The sequence below is a fragment of the Mesoplodon bidens genome, assembly GCF_964165515.1.
Source record: "Mesoplodon bidens genome assembly, chromosome: 10".
NCBI classification, from domain to species: domain Eukaryota; kingdom Metazoa; phylum Chordata; class Mammalia; order Artiodactyla; family Ziphiidae; genus Mesoplodon; species Mesoplodon bidens.
In genome coordinates, this window is record NC_138172.1 from 48,922,485 (window position 1) to 48,940,137 (window position 17,653).

A 17,653-nucleotide genomic window follows, 5' to 3' on the forward strand; every position below is an offset into this window, starting at 1 on the left:
ACGTAAATGCTGACATGGCTGCACGCTCTCAGCAAAAAGTGCAATCCACGCTCTCTCAAGCATCCCAAATACTAACGGACAGGGGAGGGAGCTCTGCAATATGACGGAGTTTGTTTGGTTTACTTATACCAGCTTTGTAGCCCCCAAACCTAAAATAACAAAATAGTCAATACTGTTGATTTTTAACAGAGGGGAAACTGTAGCTGCGGTTACAACAAATTACAGAAATGGTCCATCTGCAACATATATTTAAAGCTAATGTGACTAAATAGCTTTTAAACAATTATTTAATAAAACCCTTAAAAGCTCTGCTTTCTACACATATAGGTATCTTTCTATTGGATACTTCCATAGAAAAAGAGAAGTCACTATTCTTAGCAGTGTTTTGCTCTAATCAGCTAAAGTTCATTGGGGTATGAAACAAGTTATAATTTCTTTAGGAGGCTTGTTCAAAGACAGTGATTCTTACCACTTATTTTATGAATGACAGCAATTTTAAGGCAAATGTGACTTATGTTTCAACTTTCCCAGTCAACAGTAATCTTAATTTTCCATCAAATAAGGAAACAATCATGAGTCACTCTATCCTGTACCAAAAATCTCTTTATGCTGACAAAAGGTGACTCAAATTGATAAGTCATCTTTGGGATCTCCCTCACTTCATGCTCACTGTAACTTAGTCCATCTTTCCTAAGCATCTATTTTTATTATTTGAATTACATTACTTAAGCATATCTTTTATTCATGTATGAATGAATGGATGCTACCCCTTCCCCCTAAAATTAAAGGTTCCACAAGGGCAACAATTGTATCGTCCATGTCTTCTATTTTCCTACATTTGCCATAACAAGTAAGATGTTACAGAAAAAACCCAAACAAACTTTTTGGCCAACCCAACAGAAGAGAAGTAGGTGACTGTCAACTGAACTCATTCATTAAGCAAAAGATAATGATGGATGAGACTCTGCTTAAAATAGTAGTGGGAAAAAAAAAAAGTAGTGGAAAGAGTGGGACTTTCTTTCTGGGCAGGTCAGCCTCTGGGATAAGGAAGGATTATTTCAGGAAGTCAGTCACCACTTCGTCCCTATCTAGAATGAATACCATTTTATTCACAAAAGAAGAGTGTAAAGTTTTTCAAAGATTTCTTTTTAATTAAACTTAAGAAAGAAACTTTTCGGGCTTCCCTGGTGGCGCAGTGGTTGAGAGTCCGCCTGCCGATGCAGGGGACACGGGTTCGTGCCCCAGTCTGGGGGGATCCCACATGCCGCGGAGCGGCTGGGCCCGTGAGCCATGGCCGTTGGGCCTGCGTGTCCGGGGCCTGTGCTCCGCAACGGGAGAGGCCGCAACAGTGAGAGGCCCACATAATGCAAAAAAAAAAAAAAAAAAAAAAAAAAGAAAGAAACTTTTCCATCCACCTTAAAAGGTTTTTAGATGGTTCACTATTTACAGGTAATCAATTCGATTAGTTTCCTTCAAGACAAACCAATCTAAGGCTGTATGTGTGCGTGTGGGGTGAGGGGGAATGTTTCCTACCACATTTGCCAAAGCAGTGACTTAGGATGAGTCTATACTATATTCTAAATCCTGACAAAATGTAGCCCAACAGTAAGATGAGAGGTTGGCTATATCCTAACATCAAGATAAAAAAGAGGCTACAGGAGAATGAACAAAGATAATAAAAGCTTTCTATTTACATCCATCATTTTAAAGTATTTTCTTAAACTGGACTATAATGACAGAATTGTGTCAACGGGCTCAAACTGCATTGGAGATTTTTATTTTCACAAAGACACAGTTGTTTACTCAGTGAAGAGGAAAACCACTCTGAGTGGACTATAGATTATAGAATTGGATGTTTTGCTATATTTAAAACAACATTCTCTCTACTGATGAAGGGCATACATTATAGTTACATACTTCTTTATCAAAAATATCTATAACCAGAAATAACTACAGAGGTATGGTAATATTTTTCAGACCACTAGATACCATGGAGAAATGCTTCACCAAAAAAAACAAAGGCTAACCAAAATAACTGCAACTCTCTCAGAAAATATACAATAGGTAAATAATACAGTATACAATGGAGTACTGGGACAAAAGTCAGGGATGCTGGGATGACCTTAGAGGAAGCCAGAAAGAGGTCAGAACATGCAATGGGTCAAAGGAGAGGAACTTCATAGATGGCTGATAAGTGCTGGGGTTATTTAGCCTGGAAGGTAAAAGCCCTCCACCCAGGCCATCTGTGGGTTCTTGGTTGAGTTCCATGGGTTAGAACCAGAACAGATTGGTGACCACAACAGAAAGGGAGACTTGGGATCAAGATAAGCCAGAATTTTTGTAAGAAACACACAGTCTGTAGAGATAAGATAGGATTCTTAAGGGTAATTACTTATTGACTTAGTCCTTCTTACTGGAGATACTCAGACATGGGCTAACCCATCACTAAAGAGTAGATCTTTGTTTACTTTAAATAGGAGAGTGAAAAAAACAGCAGTACTGGGATCATGAAATAGGTAAAGAAATTGGGGGGAAGATGTGGAAGAGCTACAGGCTATTAGCAAGACAAGAAAAGGAAGCAGAAAGCGACAGCTAAGGGCCAGAAGGAAAACAGCACAAATTTCATTCTATGCTTAGAATGGATCTTCTTACTGTATTCTTGGTTCAGCACAAAAAGAAGTTAGGCAAAGGGAATTTTGCATAATTTATGAAGTGTGTGTTGGTTTCATTTCAGTCACAGCTGACTTGACACAAAGGTTTCTAAGAATTCAGTTATGTACATTTCCCTTGCAGGGTGTATGTCAAAAGCGCAAAAAAATGCTTAAACTCTTATACTCAGAATTATTGTATTTAGAAATCAAGTGAAGTAGAATAAGGAATTGTAATCTACAAAACACCTAACATCATGATATAATTCAGCTTAAAAAATTATTACTGGATATACCAGAACAAATGCCTTTTCCATCCTTCCCATAAAGAGCCCAAGTTCCAGAAATCTCATATAGCACATACTGGTGTCAACCTCATACATACTATTAAATAAGACTGTTCTTTCCTTGAGGGCATCCATTCAGATGTGCCCTCAGTTTAATTTTCTTAATGTAGTTTCACTCTCATTTTTCAGGCTACAGTACAATAAAGATGAAAACTTTTAAATTTCTCTTACCAACTCAAAGTCTTTGTAAGTGAAGCAGAATGTAAACAGATGAGTTAAAGTTGTCTTCTATCTATAGCCTATTCTTAAAGCTTACCATGAGCCGAGCATCTTCTCTTTCCAAAATTTTCTGAGTCTGATCATCAGGGAACTTCAGTACAGTGGTTATAACCTTTGCCATGGTCTACAAAAAAGACAAGAGACGATCACTAGACAGTGGAGCAGATGGGTCTCACCCCATTCTGACATGTTCTGCTGGTGGAATTCTTTAGTGCTCTCAATGGAAGCCACGACCAAAGAAGTATGATGTGAAGGTACTGGTCAAGGAAATAACCGCCAACGCTAGAATTTCAATTTGAAAGGATCCCTCACAAGGTCTGGGTTGATATTATTTTAAGAAGATGTATTTACAATAGCATGAAGCTATATACAGTTCTAGTGCTCTTGGCCCTCTGTCTTATTAAAATGAAACTTTATTACTCATTCATTTTATAAGGCTTTTTATTTGTAGAAATCTACCTAGTAAGTGATGTATTGCCAAAACATATGCTCTAAACAATCAGATTTAGAGACTCTCAAGTTCAGCTTGAACTAAATCACATCATATATCTCATAAACACGGGCTACTGCATGAACATGAACATGCTTATAGGTATTTTTTAATACATGCAGCACATCAGCCTAATAGAAATACAAATTACATTTTAAATAAACACAAGATGTTTTGTTTGGTAGAAAACAGGATGAATCAAAACATTACACATGGTGGCTTGCAAACAAGATCATAAACTGTGCAGATCTCAATAAATATACCGTAAGTCAGACTGTCACCCATAAGCTCGTGGAAAATTCTCCTCAAAGGTTGAAATTCCCTATTTTGTATCAAGATGACATGGTTTGAGGGAGACAGAGAGGAAAGAAGATACCACTTATGAAATAAGTAGGATAACAAGTTCAGTGCTTACATACAAATTCAGGTACTAGTGCTCTCCTGAGGATTTGTAGTAGTACTACTTACTGTAGTGCTACAGAGGATGGGAGGCTCACCAGAAAGCTGACTCTAACATTCTTTGTTCATAGTTACAAGACTGTGTGTGTGTATGGCAGGGCGGGGAAGAGTGTGTGACTGCAGAAGGTCACTGAGTAAAAGATAACATAATAGAATTAACCAAAATTTTAGGAACATACATCATTAGAAAAAAAGTATAATTATTTCCAGGAAGGAAAAGAACTAACATTTAAAAAAATTCTTATTATGTGCTAAGCCTAGGCAAGGCACTTTACATACTTCTAGTATTTATTTCAACTAACAGATCAACTAACACTATTCCTCAACCACAAACCCCACAAAGAGCAAGATTTTAGTTTCAGCCCTCCTTCCTTCCTCATCCTTTAAATTGTATTGCCTAAATAGAACAGAATCTTCTGTGCTAAACTGAAGTCTAGAAACCAAGTGTATATGTGGCATGAAATGGGAAGACAAATATGAAGTAGTAACTATTTCAATATTCTTTTTATTAGCACTCTGGAAATTTTAAATGGTTTCTGGTATACTATCTATGAAGACTGTTTTTAGGAAGTACCAAAAATCTAAAATTCAGGGATTCACAATTATAGGGAACATTTCTTTAATTTCAATAGCTTAACAAGTTCAGAAACCCAAAAGCCCATTTATATTCACTATGAAACTGCATAGTGCACATCTATGCACAAACATGTCTGTCAAAACAAAAACAAAAACAAGACAAAAAATAAAACCAACTGTGGCTAGTTGCCTCTTCACACTTCTAGACAATGTTAAATGGGAAACCCACCTCTAAATTCATCACTGATGCAGCATTTGCAGTTGATTACCTAGTAAAGACTTAAAAGCTCTTCCCTGGCTTGTCAGAAAACACTTTAATGGAAAGCCCAGGCTCTTTGCTGAATCTTGGGAAAGAAATCAGACTGTCTACTCTACGTACCTAAACCTAACGTTTCCTTAGGTCCTGGGAAGTAAGGAAAAGTTCAAATGAGCCACCTGGTTTAGAAGTGGCCTCTCCTGCCATGTTTTCTTTAGGGAAAGGAGTCAATAAAGGATAGAATGAGAAACACTTTCTATTGAAAAGGAGAACAGGCTGAATTTAAGCATCAAAAATAGCATGGAGGCTCAAAACCCAACAAAAAGAAAGTGCAAGGACAGAAGAAAGAAGGGGAGTTTACTTAACTTCATACTATAAGAATGTGTATCACATATGTGGTCTTAGAAAAATCATCTGCCTCATCAAATAGGGAACACTGTGTACAAAAGCAGATGAAGAAAGACAGGTGGGATGACATACAGATCCTACTGGACAAGAAACAACGGCAGATGGTGATCAAATCACAAAAGCCACAATATACTCCAGCTTGTTCTAAAACCACAACCTGGTCTCCATTTCAAATTCTTTGTGAATGTATGGAAATTAGGCAAATCAACAAAAGAAATGTCTAAAAATAGCTCTGATTTTGTCAACCCCTACTCAAAAATTTTCAGGGTTACCCGCCAACAACCTACAGGTAAAACTCTGAGAATACTCCAGGCCATCCACACCCTGCAGCCCTAAGCAGAGTCACTTCCACCTCATAGAGCTGGTATTTTAGTTGGAGCGGACTACTTGTCATTCCAAAGCCCACACTCAATTTCCTGTCTTGGACTTTCTGTCTGGGCTCTCCTCCTGTCTGAGCTCATCTATCAAAATCTATGCCCCCTTGTAAAGGCCTGTATATACATCTCCTTCTCCATGATGTCCTTGACCTTCCCACAAGTAAACATGAGGACACTGTGCTACAGTCTGCACCATACTGTGCTTAGTAAACAGCTCCACTTTCTCACTATATGGTAAACACCTTAAAGTTAGGGATGGTGTCAATTTTCATCTCCTTATCCATCATGGTGATAAACAAAGGACCACATATAGTAAGTGTTCAATAAACATGAAGTAAATTAAACTGAATATCTACTGCCAATTTTCAATATTGACTTATAAAATGTGATGGCAGAATAAAAGACTACTCAGTCTTGGTAACCAGAAAAGCACACTGAATGCTGAAGATAAAGATCAGAGAGAGCCGCCTCAACACAGATTCCCAGCCATGTGTTAGCTGGGGCTGCCCGTGCCTCAACAGCGTCCCTTCTAGCTGTCTCCCAAGTCACAGCCTAGGAGGAAATGCAGAGCCCTGAGACCTGGCTGAACTAGTACCACCCCAGAACGTATCTCATGCTGGGCTGGGCCTTTCCCCAGGACTCAAACTCTGTAGGGATCTCACCCCACCACACAGGCTCACAACATCCAGAAGACACAGGCTGAGGCAGTCACACTCTCTTCATTTTGCAGATCGAGAAAAGACTAAATAATTTATTTAGCAACAACTCAGGGATGATAGCTTTAGACTCAACGAATAAACCAGAGTAGCTGAAGTTCCTGAGAGGCTATTTTTCATAAAGAAATGCTTTTCCCCCTTCCCTGCAATAACAAGGTAACTTTAAACTATCTACCCCACCTCAAATACAGGCTGCTATCCAATCAGGGCATAGTAAGAGAAAGTTACATTTCATTGACTTTGTTTTTTAAAGATAAGGAGAAAATGAGTTTTAGCTATCCTCTGAATTAAAAAAAAAAAAAAGTCCTTAAGAAAAAAAGGTACTGAATTACTGTGAATTAATATATCCCGCCTATGATTCATGTTCAGGATCACACTAGACATTACTTTAATTTGAACTATCTGATACAGTGAAGTTAGACTTCTATAGTGTCAAGGATTCAAACGACTTCTACCCCTATAGCTCCTGGTGTTTAGCTGAATCTACAATTCATAACATTCTTTTTGTTTTTTTAAATAAATTTTATTTATTTATTTATTTATTTGGCTGTGTTAGGTCTTCGTTGCTGCGTGCAGGCTTCTCTCTAGTTGCGGCAAGTGGGGGCTACTCCTTGTTGTGGTGCACAGGCTTCTCACTGTGGTGGCTTCTCTTGCTGCGGAGCATGGGATCTAGGCACGTGGGCTTCGGTAGTTGGGGCACATGGGCTCAGCAGTTGTGGCTCGTGGGCTCTACAGCACAGGCTCAGTAGTTGTGGCGCACGGGCTTAGTTGCTCCACAGCATGTGGGATCTTCCCGGACCAGGGATCGAACCCATGGTCCCTTGCATTGGCGGGCGGATTCTTAACCACTGCGCCACCAGGGAAGTCCCCATAACATACTTAAGAGATTTTCTTATGTCCTAATTTTTAGGTCTTAAATATATTTACCAAATCAATTCCTGAACAGGTTTAGCACTCAGTAATCCCCACAGACCCATAAATTAAAACACTGATAATTTCTTAGAAAACTCATTATCCCATTCTCAGCCAACATATAAGGACAATGTAAAAGTTCATGAAGGTAAAAAGTTGAAACAATATCAGAAACAGAAATTGCTTCAAATGAAAAACTTTGAGAAAAGGCTCATGAATTTCCCTAAATGCAATCAATTCAATTAAAGATATATTTACAAAATGTCTGATATAAGGCTCTTTTAAAAACACTGCTGGGGATACAAATAACAGTAAGACAAGACTCTATACTCAAGGACCTTATAATAAATTTAACATTCTAGAAAACAAATTAACCAAGCATTATTACTTACACAGTGTGGTTATTTTTAAACGGTCAATATTCCATATGTGCAAGAGTAACTTTCTTACAGTGACTAAAGTAAAATATTTCTAAATATTCCTTCATAGTCATTCTTAATTAGGACCATTTCCAATACTAGCCACGCTATCCTCACGTCTCCATGAAATAATCTCCATCTATTCTCCTACCTTTAAGATTTGAAGTCAAAAAAGTAGTCACATGCTTCACAAAGTATTAAGTTAATGAAATTTTGATTTTTATTTTTTAGCATCATCCACCAGTATTTTCTAAATTAATATTTTATAAATGTAACAAATATAAGCAAGATCTGCCAATTCACTTTTGCAAACAAAGAGCAATAACACAATTACCTATTGCCTACTATCAGCATGTATGGTCTGCTAATAGTAAACATATAACATCAATATGTGTATTAAAAATGGGACATATTTCCTTTTAAATTAAACCACATGCCAAATCACCAGACATGATTTATACCTTAGTCTCACGACCCATCATATACTCAAAAAGCACTTTTCGCAAATACTCAAACTCGGTAGGTTCTCCAAAGAGCGAGACATTAGTATGGTACAAATTGCCACCTGTCAAATAAAAAAAACAGACCAAACTGTAAAGACAAAACCAGATAAGCTACTTATTACTTAGAAAAAGACAAACTAAAAGACAATCAAAGGAACAAAGAGAGAGGCATCACTCTTGTATTAATTGTATTATATTGTAAGTATTGTACTGCATTACATTACATATACATTAAGCATTCCAGTTGGTATTTTTCCCTTGGAAGAGAAAACAAGAATTATTATAGCAATTTTATTTCTCACATTCCCCCCATCCTCAAACTTCTTCTTCATCTTTCTGGCATGGCAATTTAAAAAGACTAGACCTAGGGAATACAAAGATTCCTCAGAACTGGTATTTCTTTCCTAAATATTATGTGGTTGGCTTCAGATATCCTACAATGACTAAAATGAACAATCATTTTTATTTTGTTTAAGAGTTTAGTAACTCAGAATAGTATTCTAGATTTTCTAGTATTCCAAACCTGAAAGCACTGAAGTTTAAATCAAGTTTTCTGAACAGTTCTGAAACACAAGGTAGATAAAATAACTTGAAAATGCATGAAATAATAATGCCAATATAGTGGTTTTCAGATACTTTGATTCAACATCTTAAAAAGACTGTCATAAAATTTACAGTTCATCTATTAATCAAGCTCCATTTCAATCTAAAAATAAAGAATAAATACAGTTCAGGTATATGAAGTCACACTGTGACAAACTTTAATTTGAATGAATTCATAATTATGCATTATGTGAAGTCTATACTTGCATCCACTTCCAGAAGTATGGCACACTAGGTAATCTGAAAAGCCTTCTGCACCAAGAAACATCTAAAAGCATAGCAAAGAGATTAATGTGCAAATTCAAACAGACTGCTTGGATTGTTGACAGGATTAGATGAGTTGATAGACAAAATGTGTTTTATAACAGTTCCTGACAGTATTATATATGTGTCAGTTATTTAAAAAACTGTACATATGTGTTCATTTTACAGTTTGAGAAAAAAGGAAAATTAAGTATGAAATTCTTAAGTTGAAACTAAAAAAAAAAAGAATCAATACTATTCCCTATGCACGGCTGGGCACTAATTTGGCAGTTGTATGCTAAGAATCACATATGTTGACTTAGCTATGGCAAACAGTCTTTGTAGCAGGAATTTTCTCTGCAATGAGCCATAGGAAACTCCCAAGTTGGTTTTCTCTTCTTTTTGAAGTGTGTTTTGGAAAGAATCAAAGAAAGTCCTTGTTTAATTAAAAACTGTATAATGTCTTATGTTATTTCACAACAAGAGCTTTCAAAAACACAAAAAAATGTGAAATGGCTTAGATTCATGCCCCAGTGCCTTCCATGAAAAAGCAGAAAGGTTTACAAAACATTTAGCAAAATAAAACTATTCTTAATGCAGTGAGGCAGTGAAATTGAGAATGGGAAATTGTTATTCAGAAGGACTCAAGCTCATCTTTAGAATCCTTTGTAAGTGGCATACATAACTTAAGTCAACAGAGTAATACTTCCAAATCATCCTTCCTCACCTTGAAATAAATTATTTTCTCCTTTAATCCTAGTTTTAAAATAGCAATTACAGCATTATTGTAATAGTAAAAAACAGAAGCATCTAAAATATGTAACTCTGAGTTTGTATGGGTACATGTAGTGGTTTACATAAATGTCTGGATACACACAGAAGAGTCTGGAAAAATATATGTAAATTGTAAACCAGGTTCAGCTGGAGAGTGGACAATGAAGTGGGAACTTGCAGTTTCACTTAAACATGGCAGCATTTTTTTTTTACAACAAATACGCATTAATTTTGTTTTAGATTACTACCATTCTTTCCATAAAACTAGTTGTTACTGGTGAATTACAAAGATAAAATATATTCCTTGTAAAGAATGAGATTAGCAAAGACAAAAATGAAAATCATCCAGAAGTCCACCAATACAAGATAACCATAGATAACATGATGAGAGATCATTCCTACCTTTGTAAGGTGTCTCCACAGTTGTTGCATATACATTCTTTTCATATTCCTTCAAACGGTCTTCTAAATTGTGAATCTAAAAATAACAAATATTCCAATCATAAGATTCATATGGAAATCATATGTAAGAAAAAGACTGCTGTAGCCACTAGATTTTCTTAATGCTGAATATAGGATATAGGCAAAAAAAATTTAATACATTGGTTTCTTAGATATGACACCAAAATCAGAGACAACGAAAGAAAAAACATATAAAATGTTTGTGCCTCAAAGGACATTATCAAGAAACTGAAAAGACAACCCACAGAATGGGAGAAAATATTTGCAAATATATCTAATGAGGGACTTATATCCAGAATATATAAAGTACATTTACAATTCAACAACAACAAAAAACAAATGACCCAACTTAAAAATGAGCAAAGGACATTGCTCCAAAGAAGATATATAAATAATAAGATGCTCAACATCATTAGTCACTAGGGAAGTATAAATTACAACCATAATGAGATATCACTTCATACCAACTAGGATAGTTATAATCAAAACACTTGCTGGGGAAGATGTGGAGAAGTTGAAATTCTTATACTTTGTGGTCAGAATGTAAAATGGTGTCCACAATGTAAAACCGTTTGATGGGTCTTCAAAGGGCTAAACATATAATTACCATATGATCTAGCAATCCCACTCCTGAGTACATAACCCAAAAAAGGAAACAGTTATTCAAACAAAAACTTGTAAACAATGTTCCTAGCAGCACTATTCACAATAGGCAGAAGGTAGAAACAACCCAAACATACAACAACTGATGAATAAGTTAACAAAATGTGGTATATCTATACAATGAAATATTACTCTGCCATAAAAAGGAGTGAAGTACTGATATATGCTGCAACATGGATGAACCTTAAAAACATCATGCTAAGTGAAAGAAGTCAGATTAAAAAGCTCATGTATTGGGCTTCCCTGGTGGCACAGCGGTTGAGAGTCCACCTGCCGATGCAGGGGACACGGGTTCGTGCCCTGGTCCGGGAAGATCCCACATGCCCTGGAGCGGCTAGGCCCGTGAGCCATGGCCGCTGAGCCTGCGGGTCCAGAGCCCTTGCTCCGCGATGGGAGAGGCCACAACAGTGAGAGGCCCACGTACCGCAAAAAAAAATAATAATAAATAAATAAAAAGCTCATGTATTAATATGATTCTATTTATATAAAATACTCAGAATAGGTAAATCCACAGACACAAAAAGCAGATTTGTGGTTGTGAGAGGCTGGGGGGAGGAGGTAATAGGGAGTGACAGCTTAATGGGTATGGGGTTTCCTTTTGGGGGTGATGGAATGTTCTGTAACTAGATAATATGAATGCAAATGTTCTTGTTTAAATATACGTGATCACAAATTTATAAAGATATGCTCTAGCACCTTCAGGTTTGGGAATAAAATTTCCTGTGTAAGACAAGATTGCAATTAATAAATGAGTATTAAATCCACTTTTTAAAAAACTAGCTAAATGAGTTCCAAGAACATACTAACAGAAATCAAGGAAGTCATCTCAAAATAAAAGGCACCAATTAGACCTGTACCTGTTCTCTGAACTCTTGCTCTTTCAACTTTGAATCACTGATTAGAGTAGTCTTCTGTGCTAGTTGTGTCTGAAAGAACAAGAAGTCAGATCTGAGATGCATATGGGTTTCATCATTGCCTGGACACATTTCTATACTGCTTGGTAAATTTCTCCTGAGAACAAGTCTCTTTATGTTTTAACCTAAAGTACAGAACGCTCCTGAAAATAGACTACCTTCACTCAAATTCAATGAAAAACTAGTCTTACCTGTAGCTCCATAATTGTTACCTAAAAATGGAAAAGAAAAAAAAAATTAGTGCATATAATAAAATCTACAAGAAATAATAAAATGGAACAATATGAAATTACAAGGAAACAAAAATTTAGTGTTACAGTCTTAAGAGAGTGGTTAGATTTGAGACAACTTTAAATATTTGCTTTTAAACCTGGTCTATGTTGGTATACAAACTATTAAAATATAAATATACATAAAGATAGGTAAACACAAAGAAAAATGACTGGAAGGTCACCCACCAAACTCCTAACAATGATTACCACTTGGGAAAAGGAGGTATCCACCAGGAAGGGTTTATCTATATACTTCTGTATTATCTGACTTCTTTTTTTTAACAAGAATGTATCCATCTATTATTTGTACAATTTGAAAAGATTAAACATATTAACATCTATTTATAGCATATGGGCCCTTTAAGGAAAATTCTAAAGGACCATTTCTGGGAATCCACTCTACACAATAATTACAAATTATTTTTCATTGAACTCAACACTGACATGTAGTTCAAGATATCCCAGAAGCACCGAAAGATGCTCAAAAAGGAAAAGAATAAAAATTCATAAAGAATAAAATAGAAAAATATTTTTTAGAGTAGAAATAAAAGTTAAGGATAGTTTCTCCTTTCTTATGCTACAAGGTAAAGGACTCAAAAGACCTCCTGAATATTAATTTCATAATGTTTCAATACTCGATGGCATCTTGACACAGGCCTCAGTGCCACTTTATGCAACATTAATACTTAATTTGATACTAAGGAAAACAACATGTTACAGAGTAGAATACGCTTATTTGGCTCATAGGAAGCAACATTTAACAGAACCAAGTATATTGATATTGTGAGCAAATGGCAAAAAAAAAAAAACCAAAGAAAACTAAAACAATAGAACTTAGTAGCTAGTAAAGAAAGAGAGCAAGAGTCTACTCAGCTTTGCTCGTTGCTAATAATCAAGATATATGTACCAAGCAGCACAGCATAGCAAGCCTTTTATAAAGTCCTCTTCTCTCCATTTTGGAAAAGTGATCCATGTAATTGGTTGTCTAGAAAATTGCTATCTGGTCACCGACTTCTGTAATGAATCCTCTATAACTAAAGGATGAAGCCATGAATGTGTCCACCTTTCCCAAGACCCTCATGACAGAGCTATGAAGACCATACTGGAATGAGTGAGAACATTTTAGACGTACAACGGTACACTGCCCAGATTCTTGAATGGGGGCCCACAAGCCCTGCGGGTGCGCCCTTGTTGGGGTGTCCAGCAGGACAGGAAGCCAAAAGGTAAACATGGCCTCTCATAGCATCATTTTTACTTAAAGATCAGGATTATTAAAAACAGAAAGAAAAAAAAAAAAAGCCTAGATATGGAGTGCCAGATCTCTCTGAATTCAGTGCAATTTTCCAAAATAACCCCACTGCATCTACAACTGGTCCATTAACCAAGGAGAAAAGGAGACATTGTTTTTCTCAAAGGTATACAACTAAAAACATTTTTATGTGACTACAAATAAGGATATATTATAGAGCAGGGGTCCCCCAACCCCCGGGCCGTGGACCGGTCCACGGCCTCTTAGGAACCAGGCCTCACAGCAGGAGGTGAGGAAGCAAAGCTTCATCTGCCGCTCCCCATCACTCACGTTACCGCCTGAACCATCCTCCCCCCACCCTACCCCCTGGTCCGTGGAAAAACTGTCTTCCACAAAACCAGTCCCTGGTGCCAAAAAGGTTGGGGACTGCTGTTATAGAGAATGTAAAATTTATATGAATTCTTAGCACAAAATATAAAAATCTAAAATTATCATACTTTCTATGGACCATTTTTGGCTCTGCCCCAGGGCTATGAGGTTAACTCTCCTCTGCTGTTCTTTCCACGGGAAAGACTGAGAAGCACTGGTATCACAGAAACGCCCTAGGCTCTGAAGTCTGGAAGATTGGGTTTATATTCCCAATAGAATATTTACTGTGTGAGCTTCAACATTTTATTTAACCTCTTTGAACCTCAGTTTCACTGTCTATAAAAGAGAGGCAGGGGCTTCCCTGGTGGCGCAGTGGTTGAGAGTCCGCCTGCCGATGCAGGGGACACTGGTTCGTGCCCCGATCTGGGAAGATCCCACATGCCGCGGAGCGGCTAGGCCCGTGAGCCATGGCCGCTGAGCCTGCGCTTCCGGAGCCTATGCTCCGCAACGGGAGAGGCCACAACAGTGAGAGGCCCGCGTACAGAAAAAAAAAAAAAAAAGAGAGAGGCAGGAATCTCCCTCTTGAAAGGCTTTTGTTAGGATTAGATGAGGTAGGAAGGTATGTTAGTAGGCAAGCCAGTGAAAACGACAATGTTTTCAAGGAACGTATGGAGCCAAGTCCAGTTCCCCTCACTTTATCATTGCCAGGGTTCTCCTCCTGCTCTAGCCTTTGCTGGTATTTCTTCTGCAGCTCCTCAAGTTGAGTCTGTAGATCTCTTACTTTTGCAGTCATTTCTTCTTCATGAGCCTTTAGAATAAAAAAAATATTAACAAACATATCAAAAAGAATGCAGTAAAGAGGCAACATGATCTAGAGAAAACTACCTTTGCAGGAGAAACCAACACCTACACATTTTTGGAAACACAAACCACTGTTTTTACTGTAATTCATTACTGCGCTCTAAACACCTTCCCTCATCATGCCCCACTTTTAACTCTAAGCCCTTTTAAAAGCTGCTCACTCTTCCTAGGATGACTTTTCCCACCCTCAGTCCTCCTGCCCCCACCCCATAAAGCTCATCAAGCTGTTTCTTTCCCCTTAAACTAGGGTTCCAAGGTTTAAGCAACACTTAGGTGTATAACAGCGTTGTGACAAAACTGTAAAATAGAATCTCTGTTTTAAGACTTTGGCCTTTTCTACACTAGGATTTGATTTCTAGAAAATATCCAATATAAACTAGTTTTATGCACAGCACTGCTCAATCAGCTGGCAACTTACTGATCACAAGAAGTTGTGGAGGTTTTTTCTCAGCCCCTTGGGAAGGGCTGCACAAATCAAGATGGTTCTTTGTCCTAGTTAGCAAACCTGTACGTCCCCTTCACATCTGCCTGCAAACCATACCAGTGGTTCTTTGGAGTAAAATGTTCAACTAAAATCTATTTTTGAAAAAAAATTACTGTCCAATGTATTGGTAACTAACGTAATGTATCCATTTGCCCTGAACTTTGCAGAAAACAGACAAGGCTGCAAAAGTAATACATGATTTACTGGTTCAGAAATCCTTTCTATAAAATTTGGCATACAAATCATTCTCTCTTCTGTTCTGACTGCCCTGGTAAAAGGCTGTTGCCCACCCTTAAATTTTTTCATTTGTCTTGACAATTGCCATCATTTGTTGTACAAAGCAGTCCAGACCTCTCCTTGCTCTTATAAATCTTGCAATAACCTTTGTGCTAAAAGAACATTTGACATTGGAATATTGATCAGATTTGAGTAATGAAGACAGGACAAGTGCTTGCTGAGTAAGAGACTAAACAGGAAAACAGCCACAAGCGGCTATCTGATTTAACAGATGCTGACTTGCCAGAACCAAGAAACATCATTCTCAAAAACAAAAACCGGCCCCAAGGCACAAAATAAAGCAACAAACCACAAGACACCTCAAAAATCCAACTTTAAATACCACTTGTCATGAAACTTAGACCAACTAAAAAAGAACGAACCCCTTCTCTCAACATAAGTAAAGCAGGGGTCTCTTGTAAATAGCCTCCTTCAACATCTGCCCAAGGTACTCTAACCCAGCCTCCACCCTAAAACACCACTGATCAGAAACTACTGTAAATCTGTAACTGCCTGCAATCCTGGTTTACTAACTGTTTTTATTCTACCATCACATATCCTGTGTGGATGTCTGTGTCAATGTGGTCTAGCCTTGTTTGAAAGGATCACCTCTTACAGCTACTTATTCAGTTAGGTCCAGATTCTGATGTGACAATCAGCTATGTCTGACATTGCCTTTGACAGCTGGGAGATACCAATAGAAAGCAAGCCCTCTAAGAATTGGAAAAGAATCCTTGATGTGTTGTTTCTAATTTAAGAAACAGTTCTATAATTTCCTTTGTAAAAGCTTTCTGTCTTCTTGAAGGGGGAAAGAAAGCAATACTGCTTGCTCTGAAGTAAAAACAGTAAGAAAAACTAAACTGAATATTTATGCACATACATGGAAATTATGTTTTAAAGACTATTATGCCAAAACCAAATCACTAAAATACAGTAAATGTCAAAAAGAAACCAGTTTTGTATCTAATGTAGCTGTAAGAGCTACTCTCTCCCAGTGAGACTGCTCTGAGGTTGGGACGAAGGCAGTCAGCTCCCTTACTTGTGAGACTCAACTCCTTTCAGATGTCACCAGCCCCTCTCCCCGAATGAATGCTCCCTTTGCCCTACCAGGTGTCCCTTCCTTCAAATTTACCAAGTGTTGGGCTTCCCTGGTGGCACACTGGTTGAGAGTCCGCCTGCCGATGCAGGGGACACAGGTTCGTGCCCTGGTCCGGGAAGATCCCACATGCCGCGGAGCGGCTGGGCCCGTGAGCCATGGCCGCTGAGCCTGCGCATCCGGAGCCTGTGCTCCGCAACGGGAGAGGCCACAGCAGTGAGAGGCCCGCGTACGGCAAAAAAAAAAAAAAAAAATTTACCAAGTGTCTAGTGTGTGCCAAGCATTTGGCTAGGTCCTCAAGACTAGAGATGAACAGCAAGATCCCTGCCTACAAGATGCTAATATTCTAGAGGAGAGGACAGAGACATTAATACATTCCTACACACATATGTATGTATGACAAAAGTAACATGTCATAAGTGAAGTAATAAAGTACCAAAGGAAGACAGGTGCAATTAATTCTATTTTAAGGGGTTTCAAAAAAACTAAGTGAAAACAATATGATGCAGAAAAGCATATTCAAAAAGCTAACTCTGGGGTAGGACAGGGAAAAAACAAGAATAGATTTCATTTTTGTTTCTGTTTGCATAAGGAAATACGGGAATATTATTACATAAGAAACTAATGGTTACCTGTGGAGGGAGAAGGGGAACAGGGTGTAGAATACAGAGAAAAGTTTGGATGCAATTCTCATGATAAGACCATTCTCCAAGTATACCTTTTTTTAATATTATTTTGATCTTTAAACCAAGGAATACATTTGATTCAAATGTTTTTTTCTGAATACAAGATAAATTTAAAACTTTTAAAGAAAACTGCCAAAAGAGATGACAACAGCTGCACTAACTCATGAAGTGTGAGAATGTACTCTTGAAGCACCAGGAAAAGCCTGAGCAGAGGTGAAACACAGGGAAGAAGGAGCTAAAGCTGAGCTCAGCTAGACCACAGACTGACCCAGAGGATGGGGGCACCGGGACAAGGGAAGCCACTGCAGGTGTTCAGGGGAAGGGATATGATCCCACTTTTGTTTCCAGATAGACAATAACTCTGACAGGAA

General features: G+C 37.7%; 1 protein-coding gene across 5 annotated transcripts in view; it reads right to left on the minus strand.

Moving 5' to 3' along the window:
- Nucleotides 1-17,653, minus strand: part of GOLGA4 (golgin A4) — a 116,453-nt gene that overhangs the window by 7,299 nt on the left and 91,501 nt on the right. For all 5 annotated transcript variants that reach the window (XM_081245804.1, XM_081245803.1, XM_081245802.1 and 2 more), the window contains 6 exons: nucleotides 14,574-14,687; nucleotides 12,181-12,201; nucleotides 11,933-12,001; nucleotides 10,353-10,428; nucleotides 8,289-8,392; nucleotides 3,252-3,338 (listed from right to left, as the gene is read on the minus strand). In XM_081245804.1, the coding sequence (XP_081101930.1) occupies nucleotides 3,252-3,338; nucleotides 8,289-8,392; nucleotides 10,353-10,428; nucleotides 11,933-12,001; nucleotides 12,181-12,201; nucleotides 14,574-14,687 (471 nt within the window). The remainder of the gene's footprint in view (nucleotides 1-3,251; nucleotides 3,339-8,288; nucleotides 8,393-10,352; nucleotides 10,429-11,932; nucleotides 12,002-12,180; nucleotides 12,202-14,573; nucleotides 14,688-17,653) is intronic.